Consider the following 24771-nt stretch of genomic DNA (forward strand, 5'->3'; position numbering starts at 1 on the left):
GAAACAAAATAACACACAAAATTCAAACGTAGCATATTTTGAGGTTATCAATGCTTTTTATCAAATTTAGTGACTAAATTAGAATGGTTTTGCACAATAGGAGCATCACCTGTGTTGAGAAAGAAAGACTAAGTCCAGATTGAGACTAAAATGCCTAAACTAGGTTACAAACAGCCTAGAAAAGTAATGTTCTACAAATATATTGTTTGGAAAAGATTAGCCTCAAGATGCAAAAATTCCAAGGAGAAAACAAAAGAGCGGGAGACTCAAAGTTGTGTGGGGTGTTTTTCACATCGAGGGTAACCTATGTGGCTGCCTGTGAAAGAGGGTGGATGTATCCAAACCCCTTCCATCTTTTCTTGGATGGACAGACAGACAAATAAACAAACATATATACATACCTACTTAGAGACTAAAGGAAAACATTATCACCACCTTCGCTTTGCTCCGGGTAATAAACAAGGACATGTATTAGACTCGGTGATACGTTTGTTACTATTGGACGGGTGCAAAGGAGATTTAATTGGGTGCCAGTTAATTATTTTGACTTACTGGTTTTCGATGTTTCGACTACTGCATCATTGTTGCTATCGGCCAATCATGTTCTTTGATTTGGATAGATAGATAGATAGATAGATAGATAGATAGATAGATAGATAGATAGATAGATAGATAGATAGATAGATAGATAGATAGATAGATAGATAGATAGATAGATAGATAGATAGATAGATAGATAGATAGATAGATAGATAGATAGATAGATAGATAGATAGATAGATAGATAGATAGATAGATAGATAGATAGATAGATAGATAGATAGATAGATAGATAGATAGATAGATCCATCGATGTCTTCTTGGCTTATTTTGAGAGTCTACTAAAGATTAAAGTTAATACCAGGGGTCACCAACATGGACGCCCATAAAAACACCTGAGTAGACTTTGGAGTTATCCTGAAAATAGCTCAGTAGTGATGGCTCATTGTGATTTTCTTAGAAATCTGATTTCTAACTTGCATTGTGTTTTAGTGTTCAACTGAACGTGTTAATAACATATTGATAACAATAGAAGATAGGCATATAAAACTGGTAGCCATTTGCGCTATGACTTAATAAAAAAGTAACTCTCGGATTCAGTATTGTACTAGACCAGGGGTGTCAAACTCATTTAAGCTCGGGGGCCACACGATGGAACACACATTCTCTCGGGGGGGCGGTTTAGTAGATTAGAGACAAAGAAAAAAAAAGAGAGAAAGGAATAAGAGAAAGATAGGGACAGAAAGGTAGAGAGGGTGGGAAATAAAAGAGAAAGAGAAAGAGAGAGAGAGCGTGAGAAACAAGAGATAAAAACAGAAAAAGTGAGAGAGAAGGAAAGAAAGAGAAAGAATGAAATCCAAAGAGAAATAGAAAGAGAGAAAAAGAGGAGAGAAAAGAGAAGGAGAGAAAGGGGAAAGCAAGAGAGTGAGAGAGAAAGAGAGTAAAGGAAAAAATGAAAAGAGAGCAAAAGAAGGTAAAAAGACATAGCGAGAAAGAGACAAAAAGGAACAAAGAAAGAGAAAAAGAGACCGAGAGAGTGAAAAAGAGAGAGCTAGAGAGAGTGAGAGAAAAATGGAGGAAGAAAGAGTGGGAGGAAGAGAGATTAGAGAGAGAGAAATACAAGTGAGAGGCACCTGGCTATCAGGAGAGCAGAACAGACCAGGAAACCCCAGAGCATTCGTTTCAGTTCTTTATTTAAGGAAGCGTTCAGGGCTTGCGGTAGACGTGATGGCCGTCAGACGTCAGCAGTGGCGCCGGAGAGATAGCTTCGGATCGAGTGGCCAATCGGAGTGCGGAAATCAGGCAGGTCGAGTTTACTGGGGCTGGAGAGGAGATCGAAGCGTGGGGCGGAAACAGGTCGGATCGGAGGCAGGCAGAAACAGGTAAGCAGAGTTCTTAGACGAACGGGAAATCAGGAGAGTCACACAGAGTTACAAATGTACACTCTGACACGGAACTCTGGGCGCAGCGCGCTTAAGAGCGAAGTGCCAGCCAATCATAAGGCGCCCACCCAGGCGCCACCTGATTGCTCCAGGTGATCAGAGTTAGTAATCATGACACTGGCTTTGGCAACATCAAGTGGACCTATTTCAACCTACAGCTCTCTTTCTCTTGCGCTTCTCTGAGCGTTGTCTCGCGGCCGGATCCAATCCCCTAGTGGCCCTGATTCGGCCTGCGGACCGCCTGTTCGTCACCTGTGTATTAGACTGCAAGGGCAGATAATTTCAATCAAATTAATAAAACAATAAATCTCTTTTTCTCCTTTTGTCCAAAAATCTTCCTACCCCTGGTGTATCCCATTTAAAAGGATTGAGTCATCAGTCAGTGTTCTTCTGAAACCTGCTCAGGTCTTCAAATCTTGTAGCGTCAGTGCTTTCTGCAGACGCAAAATCTGCCCACGTGTGCATGCTACCTGCACCGACTATCACCAGGAAAGAGAAAATTGCTCCTCTATTGTCGGAGCTGCGAAGATGAAAAATGTACGTGAAAAGAAAGAACACGTCTCCTCACGAGAGAGCGAACCTACGGAGCAGGAGAACGAGATTAGCCGACGCGACTGTGCGAGAGAGGCTCCCTCCCTGGTTCCTGAAAGCGTTCATTCTTCAATACATGTCCAGTGTCAGCTGGGATTTAATGGCGCGAATAAATTGTGTGGACGCAGAAGGCAGGCCGTTCTCGCCGTGATAAATTCCGTGTTTGGGAAAGTGTGAAGCTTTGAAAACAATTTCATTCCTCAAACGGGCGCAAATTAAGCAATGTGTGCAGGGTCGCGGGTGAAATATTTTTTGGGGGGTGAGGGTTTACGTCTGGGCGCCGTGCTTAATGGGGATTAATTGGAGATGGACTACAAATACTTCCAAGCGCCTCAATCCTTTGTATTAAGACAGTGTTTCTCAACCAGTGGGTCGGGACCCAAAAGTGAGTGGTGGACCTGATATCAGTGGGTCCTTGGCAAAATACAGTTGTTAAGTCAACCTGAAACATTTCTAAGTACAGTGTCACGGTTGCCATTGCGCCCAATTGGCCCCGCCCGTGGACGCCAGCGGAAGCTTGTTGACGGATTGGCTCCCTGTCAGTATTTAAACAATGTACTGTTAGTCCCCTTTTGGTCGGTCCGTCTGCGAATCTCAGTTTTTACAAGTGCCTCACTCTTCCGTATTACTACAGTGTTTCTCAACCGGTGGGTCGGGACCCAAAAGTGAGTGGTGGACCTGTTATCAGTGGGTCCTTGGCAAAATACAGGACAGTTGTTAAGTCAACCTGAAACATTTCCAAGTACAGTGTCACGGTTGCCATGGCGCCCAATTGGCCACCTCTGTGTGGCGCCAGCTTCTGTCATAGTTGCCATGGCGCCCAATTGGCCCCGCTCATGGGCGCCAGCTGAAGCTTGCTGACGGTTTGGCTCCCTGTCAGTATTTAAACAATGTCCTGACAGTCCCCTTTTGGTCGGTCCGTCTGCGAATCTCAGTTTTTACAATTGCAAGCCCTTTTTTGCCTGTCCTGTGTTTTTGCTCCTGTTTTTCTCCCGCTACGATCTGTTTTAAGCTAGACCACTTCTACTCTCCTCTCCTGGCTTTCTACTTTTTTTCCGTTCCCGACACCGCCATCACTCGCCATGGAAGTCCCACTTCCGCGTCTGAGCGACCAGCAATCTCCGGATTGTGTGTGCGCTCCTTTCCCTTCTTCCCAATAACGTGAGAAACGTTACGCAAGTGGGTCCTGTCTTCATTCTGGTACTGACATAGAGATGCCATTTGAATATAAATGTGTTTATCCACGGGAAGCCCCGCAAAAGTATGCTATATCTATTAATAAATCACAAAAGAGCTTTAGAACATGAAGAAAATACATGTTAAAATTAGATTACCACACAATAAACATCAAACGAAAGGCACATAATTTAAAATAAAAATACAAAGAATAGAAGAAAAACCTTTTAACTGGCCTCTTTGTTTACTGGTCCTCAGCCATGCCTAACCTTTCTTGAATAACTGATCTGATTGTCACGGTTGCCATGGCGCCCAATTGGCCCCACCCGTGTTGCACCAGATGCGGCTTGTTGACAGATTGGCTCCCTGTCAGTATTTAAACTCTGTCCCGTCAGTCCCCTTTTGTCGGTCCGCCTGCAAATCTGTTTTTTATACAGCAAGCCCTGTTTTGCTATCCTGTTTTTGCTCCTGTTTGTCTCCGCTTACAATCTGTTTTGATCTCGACCACGTCTACTCTCCTCTCATCCCGAAATACGATCCGTTTTGATCTCGACCACGTCTACTCTCCTCTCATCCCGAAATACGATCCGTTTTGATCTCGACCACGTCTACTCTCCTCTCCTGGCTTTCGACTTGTTTCCGATCTCGACCACGTTTTTGCTCTCAATCTGACCCGTGTTTTCCGTTCCCGACACCGCCATCGCTCGCCACGGAAGTCCCACTTCCACGTTCTGAGCAACTTGCTTCCCGCGTCCAGCAAGCCCCGGATTGTGGGCGCAACCCCTCCCTTTCTTCTAATAAAACTTGTGAGAAACGTTATGTGAGTGGGTCCTGTCTCCGTTCTGGTCCTGACACTGACCTTATTTTCAGTCTGTTTTTCGTCACTTGTTATTCATTTTTTCTCCCTTCTTCCCTTTTTCCTGGTCTCTCTTGGGCTCTCTCGTTCTCTTTCTCACCCCATGTTACCCTCGCTATCTTTGTCTATCATTCTCTCAATCCCTCATATTTCCATTTGCATTCTGTCAGTTTCCTTTGCGCTTTTTTTGTTCTTATACACTTTCTCTCTTTTTCCTTCATTCTCTTTGTTACTTTCACGCTTTCTTTTTCCTGTTAATCATTTTGTTTCTCATTCATTCTCGTTCTTTTTTTAATATCTTCTTTCCCCTCTCTCTCTCTCTCTCTTTCCCCTTTTACGTTCTTTCCCGTGCTCTCTTTGGCATTCTCTTAATATGTGGTTCTCTTGTTCACATTTTCTTTTACTCTCACTCCCCCCTTCTTGCAATCTTCCTCTTTCGATCTCATTCATTATTCATCCCTTATCTGCACAGCTTATCCACAGTAGAGTCACGGGGGTGCCCACCCATCCCAGCTATGTTCGGGCAGTGGGCAGAGGACACCCTGAACTGCTTGCCAGCCAGTCGCAACCTCGATCTCCTTTTCTATTATTCTTTTTCTCTCTTTTGCTTTTCCTTTTGCTTTTTTGTCCCTCTTGCTCTCTTTCTATCATTTTTCTCTCTTATTCTCTCACGTTATGTCCCTTTCCCATGTTTTCTTTTTTTCTGTCGGTCCTATTTTCATTTAGTTTTTCACTCTCTCGTTTCTTTTCTTCTTCTTTTTGTATATACTTTCATTTTCTCTGAATCGTTTTATTTAATATTCTTTCTCTATCATGATGACTGATTACATTCACCTGTGCCTGCTCGTTTGGTGCCAGCTGCTGTTGGCTACCGTCCTACTTAAGCTCAGTCCTTTCACTCGCCTGTGGTCAGTCCGCCAGCAAACCTCTGTTTTCACAAGGCAAGCATTTATGACTCCGACACCCGTCGGTCCCGTTATTCACCCATTTTTCACCTGTATTTCACACGTCCGTTCCTGATTTCCCCGTTTGTCTCCGGCTAACGACCCGTTTTTTCACCCTGACCACGTTCTGATCTCCCGTCCTGGCTAACGACTCGGTTTTTCCATCTACTACACTACGATCCCCCGCTCCAGAAGATCCACTTCTGCATTCGGAACACCGGATCGCGGGCACTGCCTTTCCTACATATCTCAATAAACTTGTGATTAACGTTACGCATCTGGGTCTTACTTCCGTTCTGGTCATGACATTCTCATTCTCCTTTCTCTCTCCTTCCCTTTCTTCTGCTCTTCTTTCTCTTATTCTCCCTTTTTTACTTGTACGTTTCTTTTTTCTCTCTTTATCGTTCACTTAACTTGTCATTATTCTCTTGCTTACATTTTCACGTTCTCTTATATTCTCTCTCAACCTCTTTTACTCGCACTTTGTTTATTTTTGCTTTCTCGCTAACTTTCTTTCTCACTTTCTTTTGTACTTTTTTAATAAAAAATGATCATTCTTTGTCTCATAGTTTTCCCCTTATAATCCTTTTCTCTTGCTTTCTCTTTCAATTCCTTTGTTTTCCTTACCCTCTTTTACTCTCTCGTTATCTTGTTTTTCTTTCATCGTTGTTGTCTTTCTCCCATTCTGACTCCCTCAATCACTTTTGTCTTGTTTCACTCTAATTTCTTTCCCAATGCTTTTCTCTCATTTTCATTTCCATATACACCTGATCATTCTCTCTCTTACGGCCTTTCCTTTATTTTTTTGTGTTCAGGATATCTAACCTGGAAATGGAAAGAAAACTTCTTTTTCTCAGCATCCATCAATCTCTTGATGGAAATCCCACAGATGGCTTTGAGCGAGAGCTCATCAATCTATCAACGTCAAATAGGAAATCCAGGGAATTGTTTTCAACATCGGTTCCCCCTTCAGGCTATCGCACGGATTCTTATTTCCTGTCTGTTTCGGCCTCTAACTCTTGTGTCAATTCATGACGCATCAGCAAGCTGTTGTGCTCCTTCTACCCGACAACCGCTGTAGGGAATCTGCACATGAATTCAGCTGCTTGACTTTTGGGGCTATTACTGTACGAGGACCCCTTGACACATACTGTATGTCCTCACAATCGACAAGTGCCTTTGCTTTCAGCTTCTCTGTTGTGAAATGATCTTGGAACATTGTACATTATGTTAAAGGTTGTCTAGAAAAATTTGGACTGATGTACTGTATATCGATATTACTGCAGAAAATGTTAATCAATTACATTGGAACCTCGATTCTCGACCATAATCCGTTCCAGAACCCTGTTCGAAAACCGATTTGTTCAATCACCGAAATCGTTTTTCCTATTAAAAGTAATGTAAAATCATTTTAATCCGTTCCAACACCCTGAATGTTTACCATGAACGTAAACATGAAGCTAACCCAGGCTAATCGTACGTTTGCGTTAGCGTAATCTTTTGTACGGAAGATTACGCTAACATGAACGTGTAAAAATTAAAAAATCAGGTCGTTTACACGTCATTTAGCACCCGGGTCTCCACAAAAAGTGGCTAGCACTTCATTGGAAAGGGAGCTCCGTTCCAACACCCTGAATGTTTTATGTAAACAAAGCTCACCCAGGCTAATCGTACGTTCGTGTTATCGTAATCTTCCGTACGAAAGATTATGCTAACATGAACGTGTAAAAATAAAAAGAAGGATTATGAATAGGATTTCTTACCTTTGTGGTAAACGGTGGGGAGAGAAAAATCATCAAAAGTTTTTCAACCTCTTCCAAAACTTGCGGCAGTTGCTTGCTTATAGCGCTAACTTCCTTAGCCACATCACTCGATTTCACAGCCTCCTTATTCTTTACTATCTGTCAGGATTACCAGAACAGAGCAGGAGACCACAGAGCGTTCGTTACAAGTCTTTTATTTGGGGAAGCGTACAGGGTTAGCGGGAGACGCGATGACCGTCGAACGTCAGCAGCAACGCCGTGAAGACAACTTCGGGACACGTAGCCAATCGTAGCGTGGGACGGAAGCAGGTCGAGTTTACCGGGACTGGAGAGAAGATCGTAGCGTGGAACGGAAGCAGGTCGGATCGGAGGCAGGCAGAATCAGGTAAACAAGTCAAAAAGACACAGGAAAATCAGGCGAGTCAAACGGGGTAAAAAGTAATCCTCCGACGAAGAGGTCTCCGCGTAGCGTGCTTAAAAAGGGAACATAAACCAATCAGGAAGCGCATTCCAGCACGCCAGATGATTACCCCAGGTGGCTCCACTTGGGTAATCATGACACTATCGTACTGATAGTAGATTTAGCCATGCTGTATTCACAAGCAAGATCGGAAATTCGTACACCTCTTTCATATTTAGCTATTATGTCTTTCTTAAAGGCAATAGTTGGACGAACAACTTGTTTTTTTTTTCAACTGTCCTGCTTGCACCGACCTTCTTCGGAAGGCATAGTTAGGGGCTAAAACACCCGTACGCCGCTCAGCATCGCACCCTAGCGTACCGGCGTTCGAACTCCGATTTTTTTGACCGAACAGCGAAGCAAGAATTTCTCTAAATTTTTGGTCGAACACCGATTTGTCCGAACTGAGAGGCGTTCGAAAACCGAGGTTCCACTGTATTAGAATTTCCAGGAAGTATCAGAATACAAAACTATAGCATTAATCACTAGCTAAGCTCCATCGAAAAGGCAAACAATCCAAGGAATGTCAGAGCTAGAACAGACGGTAAACCCAAACGCGTAACGTTTCACACCAAGCTGTATTTAGGAAGCGAAGAAGTCGGGCACAGGAAAACAAACGCCAGCGATCTGGTGATTGCTGGGCAGGAGAAGCAGGAAACCCACGAGATCGGAGCGTCGAAAGAGGACCGAAACAAGTCGGGCAGCCGGGACGGGACATCGGAGTGTGGTCAGTGGACGGAAACAAGTCGGGTAGCCGGGATGGGAGATCGGAGCAAGGTCGGAGGGAGGAATCAAGTCAAGTAGACAGAAACAATCGGGAAGCCAGGGGCAGACAAGCAGGATACCGGGCAGGACGGGACGGATGGGAGCCAGAATCAATAAGTGCTTGCCTTGCAGGTGCAAAGGTCACTGACGGACTGACAAGGAGTGAATGAGAGTACTGAGTTTAAATAGCAGGGGAGCCAATCAGGCAATGAGCAGCAGCTGGAGCCAAATGAGCAGGTACAGGTGAGGGCAATGGGCAAATCATGACAAGGACACCATTCCAAACAAAGACATTTAGCATGTAGTTTTTTGACTGACAAAAGAAAATATTGATTGTAATACAAAAAATATATTATCGGCAGATTATAGTCTAAGGCCAATTAATCAGTCAAACCAGAGTGAATATTATTCAAATCTGATTTCTTGCACTTCATTTTGATCCATTTTAACGTCAGAAATTTTGTAAAGAATCAGCCAAGGCATATCTCCAAGTATTTAGCTTTTAAAAGTATTAATTTGTTTGCGGAGTGATTGTTTGGAATTATACCTGTTTGTTTTGCTTTTTTAGAATTTGTTACTTTTGTGACCTGAAACCTGTGATTGATTGCAGTTTCACACCCTTCCACTACATCAGGGTGCGGGAGCTTTTTGGGATCAAAGAGCAGTGAATGCAAAATATTTGTATTTTTGTTTTTTGGGGAGAGAGAGCCACCTCATGTCTTTTATCAAAATTCAACAAACCACCAGAACCGCTCTCCAGACAAAAGCTCATTCTTATGCACATCTTGTTTCACTGTGTGACATTTTATTTACTAAAATATATTAAATAATAATAATAACAGTGCCTGTGTATTCCACTTAAAATGCTTCCGCGACGAACTCGTTTGACTTGATTGATTTGCTGTTTTGTGATAGTCGGTGTATACCGGATGGTACCCATCATTGACAAATTTGCGTTTTTCCGTACAGATTTTCTCGTACGTCGTACACGTCTTAAAATGCATAATAAACGTACTTTGTACGGCAAAACCGTACAGGTTGACAGGTATGAATTATGCATATAAGGTACATATATATATTAGTGTATATCAAATCATTGAATGGTGTATGTGCAGTGGCTGAATAAATGCAGATTACACAGTAAAGTATTGCAGAGCCTAAAACTAAATCCAGCTTGAAATGAACCTCAGAACGGTTGAAATGTCATTTCCCGTTCGCACCAAAAAGAAAGCAAATGACCAGAGAGGGTCCAAGGTCACGGTTAATTGGAAATCCATCCCGAGAAGCTTAACTTCCCCTTTGGAATGTCATGTGCTGCCGAAACACATATGACACCCTCTCGCTGACAGCATGGTCGTTATCCGTCCGGATAAATCCTTACTTCGAGTGCCGTACTTGAATGTTAAAGCCGAGCGATGCTGCGTGTGCTGACTGTGGCGAAAGCAGCCGTGAATTCTGAAACACGGATGCCAGGAGTAACTTCAATATTCACCGGAAAAGAAAAACCTTAAACTTTAGAAGGCTTTACTTAACCATGCAAGACACCATCTGTCCTCCAGATTTATATTCATATAATCAAGGGCAGACTAGTCGGAGCCTCTAATTGGATCTCACGTTTTTAATTTTATTTTGTAATGAAAGAACAATACAGTTGACGCCAGGGATGCAACATTAATCCGTTCTGAGGTGGGGATCGCATAGTTAAACAGCCGTTTGGTGTGGAATAGGAACCCACGGTAATTAGCTAATGCATTCCGAACCCGTGGTACCACAGATACAAAACTTTAAAAAAACAATAACAAAATAGTAAAATGGTCTGCATTTATACAGCGCTTTTCAAGTCAATGAAGACCTCCCAAAGCGCTTTACAATGTGCTTCACACTTACCCATTCACACACACACTCACACAACAATAGCGGCCATGCAGCCATGCAAGGCGCCAACCTGCTTATTGGGGGCATTAGGGATTCAGTGTCTTTCCCAAGGACACTTCAACACCTTGTCACGTTTGCCATGGCACCCAATTGGCCCCGCCCGTGTGATGCCAGCTGAGGCTCATTAACAGATTAGCTTTCCGTCTTTTTAAGCTCAGTGCGCTCTCTCTTCCTTTGTCAGTCCGCCAACAAACCTCTGCCCCCCAAAGACGTGGGTTCTGACTCGGTCCTGTTTTCCTGTTGGTATTTCCAGTCCGAAAAAGCTACTCTAAACACCTTGTCACATTTGCCGTGGCACCCAATTGGCCCCGCCCGTGTGATACCAGCTGAGGCTCATTAACAGATTAGTTTTCCATCTTTTTAAGCTCAGTGCGCTCTCTCTTCCTTTGTCAGTCCGCCAACAAACCTCTGCAGCCCAAAGACGTGGGTTCTGACTCGCTCCTGTTTTCCTGTTGGTATTTCCAGTCCGTAAAAGCTACTCCAAACACCTTGTCACGGTTGCCATGGTGCCCAATTGGCCCCGCCAATGTGGCGCCAGCTGAGGCTCATTAACAGATTGGCTTTCAGTCTTTTTAAGCTCAGTGCGCTCTCTCTTATTTTGTCAGTCCGTCAACGAACTTCTGCCTCGCAAGATGTGGGTTCTGACTCGGTCCTGTTTTCCTGTTGGTATTTCCATTCCGGTATTGTTCCCGTTTATTTTTGTCCCGTTTAATACCGGCTTCCAGTTTCGTTCCAGTCTATTTCTGTCCTGTTTATTATTCTCTCCAGTTTTGGTTCCCATCCTGTTTGTCCTGTATTTTCGATATCCTGTTTCATTATCTATCCTGTCTGTCTGTCCCGTCCGGCATCGATCCCATCCGTCCGATATCAACTCGGGCAATTGGAATCGATCTCGTCGGTCTCTGGCTTCCTGTCTTTCCCCACCAGACCGCTGTCTAACGTGCATAACTCCCAATTTTTCGTAAAATAAAAGGCTTGTGTGAGAACGTCACGCGTTTGGGACCTGATCCTGTTCTAGTTCCTGACACACCTAATTATCTGAGTTACCAAGTTAACTCTACATACTTGCAAATGATTCCTGAGGCTGTTAAAAACTCCCAGCCTGGATCATTACTCAAAACCGCAATCGTGGTTAAGACTGCTGACCTGACTGCTGTCCAGAAGGCCACCAAGCAGGAAGGTAAGACACAAAAAGAAATCTCTGAGCGAGTGGGCTGTTCCCGGGGTGCTGTATCAATGCACCTTAGTGGGAAGGGTGGCAGAAAACGCTGCAGAACCAGAAACCGTGACTGGATCCTGAGGAAAATTGTGGAGAATGGCCGATTTCAGACCTTGGGGGACCTGAGGAAGCAGTGGACTGAGTCTGGAGTAGAAACATTAAGAGCCATGGTGCACAGGCGTGTGCACAAAATGGGCTACGCGTGCTGCATTTCCCAGGTCAAGCCACTGTTGAACCAAAAACGGCGGCAGAAATTGCTGACCTGGGCGCAGTGTTCCCTCTAAACTGTGCGCGTGCGCATTTGCGCACTGCTCGCACATTCTCAGCGCACAAGAAAATCTAGCCAGCGCACAAGGGTTCTAAACGGCTCTTCAGGTTGTTTTTGCTTCTTTAATCCCAACATGACCAAATATTATGTAAAATTATGCACAAAATGACTTAGAGAAAGGGGGGAATAGAACAAAAAAGAAAAAAAATACCCAAATGAAAAAGTAGCGAAAAGCTGAGGAAAAAGGAAGAGAAAAAAAGAAGGAAAAATGTAGAAAAAATCCAGAAAAAAAGAAAAGAAAGAAATGTAGGAAAAAAAGTAAATAGAGAACAAAAAGAAAAAAGTAACAGCTCGGAAAAAATAAACACGATGAGATTTTTTTTTAAAGGAATTTTTTAAAAAAAGGAGAAAAAAAACACGGAAAAAAGAAGAAAAAGTATGTGTTGCATTCAAATAATTTCCAATGATATCAAGTGAATCTTGTTGCCAACATTGTACTTCCACTAAAAATGTGATTAAGTACAGTTCTGTATCTTACAACCGACTAAATAAGCCCCCAAAAATGTTAATATTATGCGACAAAATAGATCAGGAAATAAAAAGAAATGGATATCTTGTGAAAGAATTGTAAGAACAAACGACGTTTGTAGGCCGTACAACCTTTGCAATAGTACATGAGTCAATTCGTTCAAAAGAGAAAAATAATTTTGCATTGCCGGAAACTCAGCAAAATGTCAAGTTTTGGACATGTTTGATAATTAATTATCTTCCCACACCTGGGATTATGGTTGCTCACTGTTGTTTCAAGCGTTGCTCACCGACACTCAGACCCGTGGAAAATTAGAGGGAACATTGCCTGGGCGACAGAGAAGCAACACTGGGCTGTGGCTCAACGGAGAGAAGTACTTTTTTCGGATGAAAGCAAATTTTGCATGTCCTTCAAATATTAAGGTGTCAGAGTCTGTAAAAAGACTGGGGAGAAGAAAATGCCAAAATGCCTGCCGTCCAGTTTCAAGCACCCATAGTCAATGATAGTCTGGAGCGCTGGTGTTGGTGCACTGGGTTTTATCAAGGACAGGGTCAATGCAGCTTGCTATCAGGAGATGTTGGAGCACTTCATGCTTCCATCTGCTGAAAAGCTTTATGGAGATGAATATTTTCTTTTTCAGCACTACCTGGCACCTGCTTACAGTGCCAAAACCACTGGTAACCACTGACCATGGTGATCAATTGGCCTGCCAACTCTCCTGACCTGAACCCCATAGAGTATCTGTGGAGAGGAAGTTTAGAGACACCAAACCCAACACTGTGTATGAGCTTAAAGCCGTTATCGAAGCATAAAATGAAAGTTCATTTTCTTACAGAGCATACCTGTCAACTTGTACGTTTTTTCCATATTTTATATACTTTTTGATTTCAGATTGTGTGCGCTGTACAATTTTTGCGCAGGATTCTTTTTGCGTTTTTTTGAATGATCACGTCTTGCCCATTTCGGCTATAATTTGAATAGTCCCGGTAAACGTTATCGAAGATTGCCGAAATTGCCGCGGCGCAGTAGCAATTGTTATCCTCGATCAAATATTCATATGATAAAAAAACTTGCCTACAAAAATTATCTTCGTTTTTATTCCACATAGACAGTCTTGCTGCAAGCAAATACGTGCTGCCTTGCCTTTACGTTTCATTATCACTTAATAAGGATAATTGCAAACATTAAGAATGCGAGCAATTGGCTGAGGTTAACAGGTATGCCAGTGTAACTAGACTTGAGCTGGTGTAGTGGAGTAATGGGTGGATGCCGAGAATTTAAACTAAAATATTATTTTAAAACTTCCACTTGCTAGAGGTGTCATGGCTATAGAAGACTTTGTTTCAATCGCCACATATTTTCAATGATAGTCCCGATCGACGATTAGTCACATGCAACTTAGAAAGGGTAGTGTTTGTGTGCCTTCTTCGTATTTCCTAACTATTACAAGCGTTGTTTCCATGGTTATCATGTTTTTGGTTCTCCCTTTGGCATTACTGCAAGCCTTGGGACCTTAGCAGATGAATACAGTATTGTAGTGCAAAATTTAAGAAACACATCAGATTCTAAGCTAAGTGAAGAGAAAAGCATTTTGGGAGGCAGTTCAGCCAATAGCATACCATCATCTTCAAGATGCCTTGACTTAGACCAATAGCAGACAGGTCTTTTTTTTGACGTCGACCAATAGCAAATAGGCATGTTAGAGATGCAATTCATGCCCCAACGGATAATTTGTTGTTGTAGTTATATATTGGCAAAAATGGCGTAAAGAGGGCCCGAAAAAGGTCGTATTCCTTATCGTAAAGTGAAAATGTCATAATCTGGAGACGCCATATCCCGGGGGTCTGCTGTACTCCACAAAATAAACTAAGGCTGTGTAGAGGCTAATACACAAGCAGAACAAAATGTTCAGACTTTTAGACAGGTACCATTTTTCACGTCTTATTAGAAAGGGTTTAAAAAGTCTAAGAGCGAATTATGTACGCTTGGAAAATATTTTGCTAAGCAAAGCAATATTCCCCAGGCAGGCAGCATAATACAGTAACGGGAATTGTTTATTTCCACCCAACCAGCTGCCTCCGTTCATGCACAAGCAAATACAATCATATCACTTGAGGCAGAAGGGAAATGTTCTTGTTAGCACCACCAGAACACATCAAAGCACCATAATGTTAACTTGGAACCAAAATACAGAGTCAACGTAATCGGGGTTCCAATACCTTTTTCATGGCCAAATTCGAGCACTTATTAGGGGCTTTCAAAGCCAATTTTCCACTAACATGAAAAAAAGAAATCCAGTCCGGATCAAAGGAACAGGAGCCTAAACCCTAGTGTCCAACCCCAACTCTATTCAGATTCAGATATACTTTGTCATTCGTGTATACGTGTATACAGAACGAAATGTCGATGCATCTGACCCGCACAGTTTCCTTGAGCGTCAGCCGGGATAGATAAGATTAACCATGTCTTCGTCAGAATTTTAGCGCAGCAGTTCGTCATCTCGCGGTTCGATGTTACTTCCAGTTGTAAATAGTCCAGTTTATTGTCCAGAGAGCGAACGTTGGAGAGGAAAATGGATGGGAGAGGCGTTTTGAAGGGTTTAGCCTTTAGCCTAGCGGTTAGCCCGGCCCGACAACCTCGCTTCCTCCTCCGGTCACACCGCTCTCTTGCCACTCTGCTTCGCTGCTTTGTAGGCCGCTGGGTCTTGTTGACGTAGCAGTCTGTGGCTAAATAAACACTCCCGAGTGGTCGTAGCACCGAGCGCTTGATGTCTGGATGATCGCATATCCAGCAAAAAAACTGCGATCGTTTATTAATCTGCAGTTTGAGTTGACTTTGTGCGCCGTCAAAAATGAGTCGAAGACTGGGTTTTATAGCCTAAGTGTAAAAAACTGTAGCGAGCCGATGTAGCCGCGGCCGAACAGAGCGCCGCCATATATATAGAACCCAAAAATTGGTTTAAAACCCTAACTTGCACGCCAGGCCTGATGCCAATCCCAAGCCCTACACCTAAACCTAGTTGTAACCCTTGCCCTAATCCTGTTTCAGACCGTAACCCAAGCTATATATTTGAACCCTTCATTCAGTTCAAAACCCTAACAAGGACCCGAAATCCTTGTTCCTAACCCTAAACCTTACTCAAACTGAAATCCTAGCCCTGACTCTATTTTAGAGCCCTAAAACCAGGTTAATACCCCATTAAAGAGCCTAAACCTTATTTTCTAATCCTAACCCCATCCTGTTTTGGAACCATAAAATAAGTTTAAAACCTTAATTTGAAGCCCAAACCCTAGCTCCTAAACTTACCCCGGTGTTTCTCGATTATTTTCTGTCAGTGTGATTGGGTTGAAATGTTTTTAAGTACCGTAAATTCCGGACTATAAGCCGCTACTTTTCCCCCCAAATTATCAACCCTGCGGCTTATTCAGTGATGCGGCCAATTTATGTAATTTTTCTGACGGCCGCCATCGGCGCTCGAGTACAAAAGGTAAGATTTTAACTGCAACTTCTTAGCTTGTGCACAAATTATATTAGCGTGGACATACCCTCATCATGCAAATTGCAAAAAGAAAGGCACATGACGCAACTTTCCGAAATAGAACTTACATTGCGAGCGTGAAACTAGCGTGTTTTTAATCAAGGGAGTGTGGGACCACGTCAATGTGACGTCTCTTTCCCATATAGAAGGAAGACGTCTTTGATGACGTCAGTTAAAAGGAGGAAGATGGGAACAGTTTACCGCACTCACTACAAGTACGCTATGTTTTTTTAACAGAGCCGTTTACTGTGTTGAGCGTGTTGCTAGTAGCGTTTTGCTACCCTTCACAGGCAAGGTTTGAGATGAAAGTTATATTATTATTAAAGCTTTGAAAACTCTCTCGGTGTACCGTCTTTCTTTGTAAATATGTGTAACCAAGTATAATATGTATTTGCAACTGTATATTTTTGTAATGTATTTATTTTAGAAACTTATTCTGATATGTTTTGCACGAGCAAATGAGAAAGAAGGGGCGGGGCAAACGCGGGCTAACGGGAAGTTGAGTAAAGGCAAGACATGTTTGTGGACGTGGCCGACAATAGTGGATATATATTTTTCCCACCCTTACCTTTGGAAATATACACTTTTTTCCTTGGATTACTTTCAACGGGCACCTGGACTCTGTAGGTCTGCATTAAATGTTAAGTACCGGTATCATTTTTCGTTCAGTTTGCCGGCTGTGTTTTATGGACTGTATTGGGTAAGGGTTAAATTTGTGTTCGTATTGCGGTTTTTCAATGTGGGCGCATGCGGCTAATATACATGTGCGGCTTGTGTATGTACAAAATCGGTTTTCCTCCCGAAATGTAGTGGGTGTGGCTTATAATCAGGTGCGCTCTATAGTCCGGAATTTACGGTAACTGCTTTATTTATTCGGCTTTGTGCTGTCCGCTGGCATTTTTTTTACATAGCAAGGCACTGGACTTCACTCGTCTCTCCAAGGTTGCAGTGAAGTGCTACGGGAGAGACTTGTTTGTCTCTTAACCCCGACTCTGTTCGCCTGTCTCAGCATCCCTGTTAAATATTTTTTTCATTGGGTGACTTGAACTGCTACACTTTGTGTCGACACTTTATACTAAATGCTAATACTCGGCGCTTAGTGCACTGCGTGGAAGCTTAATGTAAATAAATGCCCCGCAAAACAAACCCACTGCCCCCTAGTGTAGTGGCGGTGCAATTCTACTCTAGTCTGCGAAACAAAAAGCAAGTTCCCCGAAGTCAAACGCGGCCGCCCCCCTTTTGACTGTGCCTGGCGTCCGCCCCACTATTTGAGAACCACTGCCCTAGCTCAACACTTAACACAAAAAACAATTTAAACTATTCACAGGTGCTTCACCTCAAATTCAAGCACTTTTCAAACCTTGAGAACACATTAAAATGCAACCACTTTTGAAGATTTCAAACATCCACACGAACCCTGCATAATGAAAATATGTTTAATGAAGAATAATTTTAAAGAGGAAATTATGCATCCTTAAAGTACATATCAAGATCATCCGTCATTTCGTTCAAATCCTGCGATGAATTTGCGCTCGCCGCAGCCGGTTTCTCTCGAGCTGCTGCGGAATTTTTGAACGTCGAGTTTCCCTGTGATCTCTGCGGGGCGTCCGCCATCTCACGCTTGGCATCTTTGCCTCCCCCTAAAACCTTCTGGCTCTCCACAAAGTACTGGTTGGGGTGGCTGAGGGAGAAATTGGCATCTTCTACCTGGAATTAAATAAATAAAAAATCTGCTCATCCATATGCAAGAATCCAAAAAGACTTCCATTTTTAAAAGCTATTTATAAGGAGGTGTATGGAATTTGGAACGGTTTTACTCGCTGCCCCCATCTCCTGGCTTGTGCCAACATTGCAGCCTCTGTCAACTCATTTACACGCGAGCAAGTTTGTGCATTTTTGGAATACGCTTGAATAAACTCTTCTTTTCTCATCTTACTTGGAGTTTTGGTTGGACTCTACTTGAAGAAGGCCTCTTGTCGAAAAATATTAGGACATTGCTGTAAGTTAGATTTTGTATTGTGAGCACCTTTTTTCGAGTACAGGACAGTACCTCTTGAAGCGCATCTTCCATAAGTAAGTTAAACTCGACTTTATTCATATGTATAGAGCATATTATTTTATGAAATGTTTATTTTTCAGTACAAAACAATCCAAGTTACTTACACAAGCTTTAAACATATATAAACCTTAAACATACAAAATAGAGCACTCAAGCAACTTACGAACAAACTCAACTTATAAACGATTGTCCAGGACTCGTTTGTAAGTAGGGCAGCGTCTGTAAATCTAATTTGTATTTCGACAAATATTAAATAATAATTGATTATATTATAATTATAATATTATATTATACAGTGGAACCTCGGTTTTCAAACGCCTCTCAGTTCGGACAAATCGGTGTTCGACCAAAAATTTCGAGAATTTCTTGCTTCGCTGTTCGGTCAAAAAATCGGAGTTCGAATGCCGGTACGCTAGGGTGCGATGCTGAGCGGCGTAGGGGTGTTTTAGCCCCTAATTATGCCTCCGAAGAAGGTCGGTGCATGCAGGACAGGTGAGAAAAAAAACAAGTTGTTTGTCCAACTATTGCCTTAAAGAAAGACATAATAGCTAAATATGAAAGAGGTGTACGAATTTCCGATCTTGCTGGTGAATACAGCATGGCTAAATCTATTATCAGTACGATAGTAAAGAATAAGGAGGCTGTGAAATCGAGTGATGCGGCTAAGGAAGTTAGCGCTATAAGCAAGCAACTGCCGCAAGTTTTGGAAGAGGTTGAAAAACTTTTGATGATTTTTCTCTTCCCACCGTCCACAACAAAGGTAAGAAATCCTATTCATAATCCCTTTTTTTATTTTCACACGTTCATGTTAGCGTAATCTTCCGTACGAAAGAATGCTCTACAATATCGGATTAAAAAAAAAATCATAAAATAAATGGGAAAATGGATAAATAAAGGACTCCATTTCATGTTGTGTTCATTCTATTGCATCCAGATTGGCAACTATGGAGTGCGGTAGTATATGCGGTACTTTTCAAATCTTCTCTCTGGATCCAATTTAGAACGCGAACGTACGATTAGCCAGGGTTAGCTTCATGTTTACGTTCATAGTAAACATTCAGGGTGTTGGAACGGATTAAAACGATTTTACATTACTTTAATGGGAAAACGATTTTCGGTGATCGACCAAATCGGTTTTCGAACAGGGTTCTGGAACGGATAATGGTTGAGAACCGAGGTTTTACTGTATTTTGTGTTGTAAATAAAAATATATTGCATTTTCTCTTGAAATATTATTTTCATATATAGTTTTATCTCTTATCTATGTATCTTTAATGTTTGCTTTCTTTGGTCCCGCCTAAGTCTACCGACAGAAATGGTTTAGTGTCTATTTTGACCATTTCTGGGCCAACCTTCTGTTTTACATCGAGTAAACTTACACTGTGAGTCAGCTCAAAATACTTCTGGCAGGCCAGCTGGTAGTGCATCCCTTTCACAAGGTCAATAATCTGCAGGGAAAAAAAGAAGAAATCCATTAGAGAATTCAAAATTGAACAATTTGTTTTTGCCTATTACTTATGGAAGGATGTAAAGCATGATTGAGATTATAATGATTGCACAAAAAGTACAATTTTGGCCTGAGGACCTACCTGACTGATCCCACTTGGGGACACTTTGTAAAACTGAAGCTTTTGTTTCAGCAACTCCGGGTCACTGTGACGAAAGGGACATCCTACAAATAGAAAAATAGCATGCACTGTTTAAATGAATAATAAAAACATAAAATAATGGATATGTAGTGGGGGCGCATCCAATTTTCGGCACCAAGAACCTTTCTGCTGAAAATGACCAAAGCGCAGTTTTGGTTTTAGCCAAAAGATAAAACCCAAAAAGGCCCTGCAATTGTCTCGCAACCAGTTCAGGGTGTCCCCTACTCACTGCCCGAAGATCCGGCACCCCCGTGACCCTACTGAGGATAAGCGGTGCAGATAATGGATGGATAAAATCCAAAAAGGCTTCTGAAAGAACGATGTCAAAAGTGAGGGGAGCCATGCGACGTTGGTTTTCTCTTCGGGGCAATTTTGTGCATGAAGAAGAAAAAGTTTGTGTATCCCTCAGGACACAGCGGAGAGGCTATGTTTCGATGCTGGCCTGGATCCCGTCCTATGAGCTGGATGAAGTAGCTGGGGATGGGGAGGCCTTGCCTGCCGCCCTGCCCCTGCGACCCAACCCCGGTTAAGCGGAAAATAATTGATGAATGGATGAATTGATATTCATGGGATCACTCATTTATCCATTCCACTCATCGATATAGATATACTGGCGTGTGAAAGCACTGAGAGCTGCACTGAGGACTGCACTTTGTGGATATCGTAGTTCACGGGCATTGTGGGAAATGTAGTTTTTGGGGTTAAAACACTATTTTGACCTGTTTAATTTTAGACATTTAGACATTTTAAGCTCTGGCGAGGCACATTAAACGGTGTGGCGGGCCTCAAATGGGCTGCAGGCCATGAGTCTGACACATGTGGATCACAGTATCCTCTCTTGTTATTCAATTAAACAGCTGTCAACTCACCGTGATGGTCACCTTGGCTGGGCGGGTTGGACATAATCACCTTCATGCAGCTATAGGGGGTGTAGTCCGTCCTCTTTCCTTCCTTGCCAAACATGTGGCGGATGCTGTAAGCGTACGCTTTGTCAAACTACAAAACAAAGGGTAAAGAGATTATCGTCGCGGGGGTGAAGTGGGGACAAAGTTGGGGGGGGGAGAAAGAGACATTGTTATACATCACACCACTGTTGACACTTTGTTTTCCATCAGTGAAATATGGAGCTATTAAAATGGAAAGCGAAGCTTTTTACGTAGGATTTTTTCGCCTTAACCCAAAAAATTGAGTTGCAGATATGGGAAGCGGGGGGGTTCACACCCGGGCCACGCGATGGATCACTTACACACAGCAAAGCGCAGACATTAAACGCAGAATAAGGTTGCCTGCTTCTCAAACTCCGACGGTAAAACACACCATAACGCGTGCGTGCTGCAATAAAACCTCTGAACTTGCTAATGTAACCATCTAGCTTAGCAATTTAAAACACATCGAGTCTTCTCAGAGTACAATAAATCTCTTATTAATTATTGAAAGCCTCGGGATTCATGAGGTAATCTCCGGCGTGGGGGCACCCGACCCCCTTTATTGAGACGAACACTGACACTCTGCTCCCACTTAAGTGTGTTTAATGAGTATTAGAGTCAAATAATTAGGACATCATAACACAGTCGAAACTTTGATATAACCGTGTGGTGAAAAGTATGTTTTCGCAGCATTTGCTTCAATAAGTTTTGTGGGCCATTTTTTTTTTCGATTTGTTAAATAAAAAAAGACTATCACCAATTTATGATAGTATGATGTTCTATGCGCCCTTACAGTATTCTAAGCAAAATCCGTATTAATTCAATCCACCTCAGGGGCCGGCATTTGGAAGACATGGGTCAAAGATTTAAACAGTTATCATATATTGTATTTATTCATTTACAATGCACATTTCTCAACCTAAAAATGACCTCAAAATTTGTTTAAACGTTATACACGAGGTTTTATAGTAGTATATTACTTTAGAGACGCTCCCCTACTTACAGACATTTGAGTTACGAAAAACGGTAGATACGGAAAACATTTTCGGGATGAGAAAAAAATATCCGGACATTGCTGTATGTTGGATTTTGTATTGTGTGCACCTTTTTCTGAGTAGAGGACATTACTGTAGTGCTTCTTTACACCACTACCGGCGTGTGGCACTGTGAGAGGTCACCCAGCATCCACCCAAAGAAGAAATCCGGCTTCCTTTTTCTGGTTTGTGTAAATATACTACACTGTATCTCCTGCGCGCTGAGAACTTTGACGTTTTTATTGTTTGATATCTCGTGCATCCTTTCCATATGGTTGGTGTAGAGTCTAAAGAAGAGGCGAGCCGATTCTTTTGAAATGAAAGTGACATAAGAGGGCTTGATGCGGTTGAGAAAATGGTCGGATCGCTTTTTGGCCACTTTCTACCACAGAGGAGGAAGGCGCCTAACTTGTAGCTCATCTTCCAAAAGTAAGTTAAACTTGACTTTATTTATCTTTATAGAGCATATTATTTTAGGAAATGTTTATTTTTCAGCACAAAACAATGAAGGTCACTTATACAAGCCTTAAATAAACTTTAAACATACAAAATATAGAACTGAAGCAACTTACGGACAAATTCAACTTACGAACGATCGTCTGGAATCTCGTTCGTAAGTAGGGCAGTGCCAGTATCGTGCAATGATTGATCAGTCGAAAAATATTGCTGACTACATTCACAAAATAATGGATGCAATTGGATTTGAACACAGGCCGTGGCAATGAGAGCGCCAAATCCTAACAACTACCCCACCAGAGATCGAGATGACATACGAAAAGGCACTCAATCTCATTATCACACTATTTTTAGTCACGTACCGGAGACAAACGTTTGTGAATGGAAAAACAAAGTCGTCCTGAAAGATATAAATAAATGCAAAAGGGAATGATGAGGGAAACCACTGATTTATATCTGATGATGAATCAGACAGTAAATAAAAACAGTGTACAATTTATTTAGGTTTTGTGTTCAAGGTTTATGCAGTCAATAAATTATTTTAATAATGGCCACACATATTCAACAACGTTCGTTACCTCCAAAGCTTAGTGTAAGCTGAAAAAAGTGAAATTAAATTTTACACAGATTTTTAATCATAAATTAGGGGAGCGTGTTATACACAAGTGTGCATTATACACAAATAAATATGGTAAATAACAAAAAAACTGTTCATAAATAATACATGTATTTATTAATCATTTATTTCAAATTCAACCCTTACCCTAACCTATTTTCACACACATTTTTACCTTTATTTAATTTTTATTTCAGATTTTTTTGTATTCCATACCTTAAAAGAACTCATTGATTTAGTCGTTTTTGTTTGAAGCAAGACTTAAATGTTTTTTTTTTTCATTTTAGTGTGTTTTGTTCCTCTATTTTTATTGTTAAATTATAAAATTGTACAACTATCTTATCTAGTAGCATCTCAATAAAACAATTCACTGTACGGATTTTAAATAGGATGTCATTTAAATAATTGTAACCTGTTTCAGTCACCAATTGTCTTACAAGCAATCATTTTAAAATTAAAATCCAAGTTCTGAAGAGAGTTCCATGCCGCTGGCCTATAAAGTTTGTCATTTATTCTCCAACTGCATTTAGAGATAATCCAGGATGTACCCCCAATATAGCTGACCTCCAAACGGGCAGCGTTAAGAACGTCTTAGAGGCTGAAGGAAATAAAAAACAGGAGTACAAAAGCCGTATTTAAAGCGCAGCGCTGTAGCTTGCGCGCATTTTGGCTTGGGAGCTCGTTCCTCATCATCCTAACCATAAGGACACAAAAACCTGCAGTGCTTGAGACCGAAAAAATAGGACACAATCAAAGGGATTATGTGCAAGTGTGCCTGCACGTGTTATGCGTCCCTATGCATAGAGTAAGCTTGGCTTGGTGTCTAAGGCATGTTCTATAGTGGCTGAGCTCCCTCCAGGTCAAATGTGTCTTGTATTTCATTGACTTAAATGCAATAGACCCCCGGGATTACGGCAACCCCCCGGGAATACGACAACCCCCCCGGGAATACGTCAACCCCCCCGGGAATACGACAACCCCGGCTTACGGCGTTTTCACTTTATGGTGTAGAGTACAGGGTTCAGCTTTTTAATGGCCAAATTCAAGCCAGTTTTAGCCATTTTCAATATTTTTCCGGTACCTGGCATCTAGACTTCACCTGTTTTCTAAGGCGCGACGCGAAGGGGGCGGCGATGACAGTTCACATGACAACGCCATACAAACTTATGCCTGCTGCTGTTGATAAAGCGGAGGCACCAGAGTAGGCATATCAGGGTCATTTTCAAGCAGACTTGTTTATTTTTCTTCATTGAATGTGTGGTGTATCCAGTCTAAATGCTAGTAAAAATGGCAGGAATTTCAAGCAATTATATGCTCTCAGGTACATATTTATGGCAGATGAAAAACAGCGATGTCGTATACTTGCAAAGTTTAAGCACTTCTCAAACATTAAATCCACAACATTAAAATGTATGCATTTCAAGGGTTTCAAGCACCCTTACAAACCCTGGAAAAAAGATGTTTTTAGACCCCTTTTTACAGTGTTTCCAGCACTATACGACACCAGGAACAAATAATTTTGCGTGTCCCAGAACCTGTGGAAATCTAACGTTGAATCTGTTCAGTGTGTAAAAAGCTATAATTGTTTTGTCGTTTACAAATTATTTTTTGTAGATCTGATTATTTTTTGTAGAATTTAACTCATATGCCATGTGTTTTGCAGGGATCATCTGCAAAACATACAGATTTACTAATAACTTAATTTTTTCCATATTTTTTCCTATTATCATTGATAATATATCACTGAGAAAACAAAGTTTAAGGAGCATTTGGGAGCCAAAAAAATGACTCTTCTCAGTGAGCCGAGCCAAATAGAGCTGTGCTCTTGGCTGCGAACAGTAGGGGGCGTGGCACTTTACATGACGCCATAAAGACAAGCCACCAGGGCATGCGTGTCAGCGTCATTTTCAGGGTTTTTTTCATCCTTAATTTTCATGTCATACCCGCAAGAAACAAAGCAATGGCAACGATTTCAAGCCTTTTAGCCAAAATTAAAGTTTTTTCC

General features: G+C 41.9%; 1 protein-coding gene across 1 annotated transcript in view; it reads right to left on the reverse strand.

Annotated features, from left to right (window-relative positions):
- Nucleotides 1–17444: 17444 nt before the first annotated feature.
- prim2 (DNA primase subunit 2) overlaps nt 17445–24771 on the reverse strand; it is a 40128-nt gene continuing 32801 nt past the window's right edge. Inside the window, exons 11-14 of the mRNA XM_088351317.1 lie at nt 20604–20730; nt 19675–19757; nt 19465–19533; nt 17445–17733 (exon numbers count right to left, since the gene is read on the reverse strand). Coding sequence (XP_088207443.1) covers nt 17491–17733; nt 19465–19533; nt 19675–19757; nt 20604–20730 — 522 coding nt within the window. The 3' untranslated portion in view covers nt 17445–17490. The remainder of the gene's footprint in view (nt 17734–19464; nt 19534–19674; nt 19758–20603; nt 20731–24771) is intronic.

The sequence above is a fragment of the Urocampus carinirostris genome, chromosome 13, assembly GCF_059441175.1.
Source record: "Urocampus carinirostris isolate Australia breed hairy pipefish chromosome 13, RoL_Ucar_1.0, whole genome shotgun sequence".
Taxonomy (NCBI): Eukaryota; Metazoa; Chordata; class Actinopteri; order Syngnathiformes; family Syngnathidae; genus Urocampus; species Urocampus carinirostris.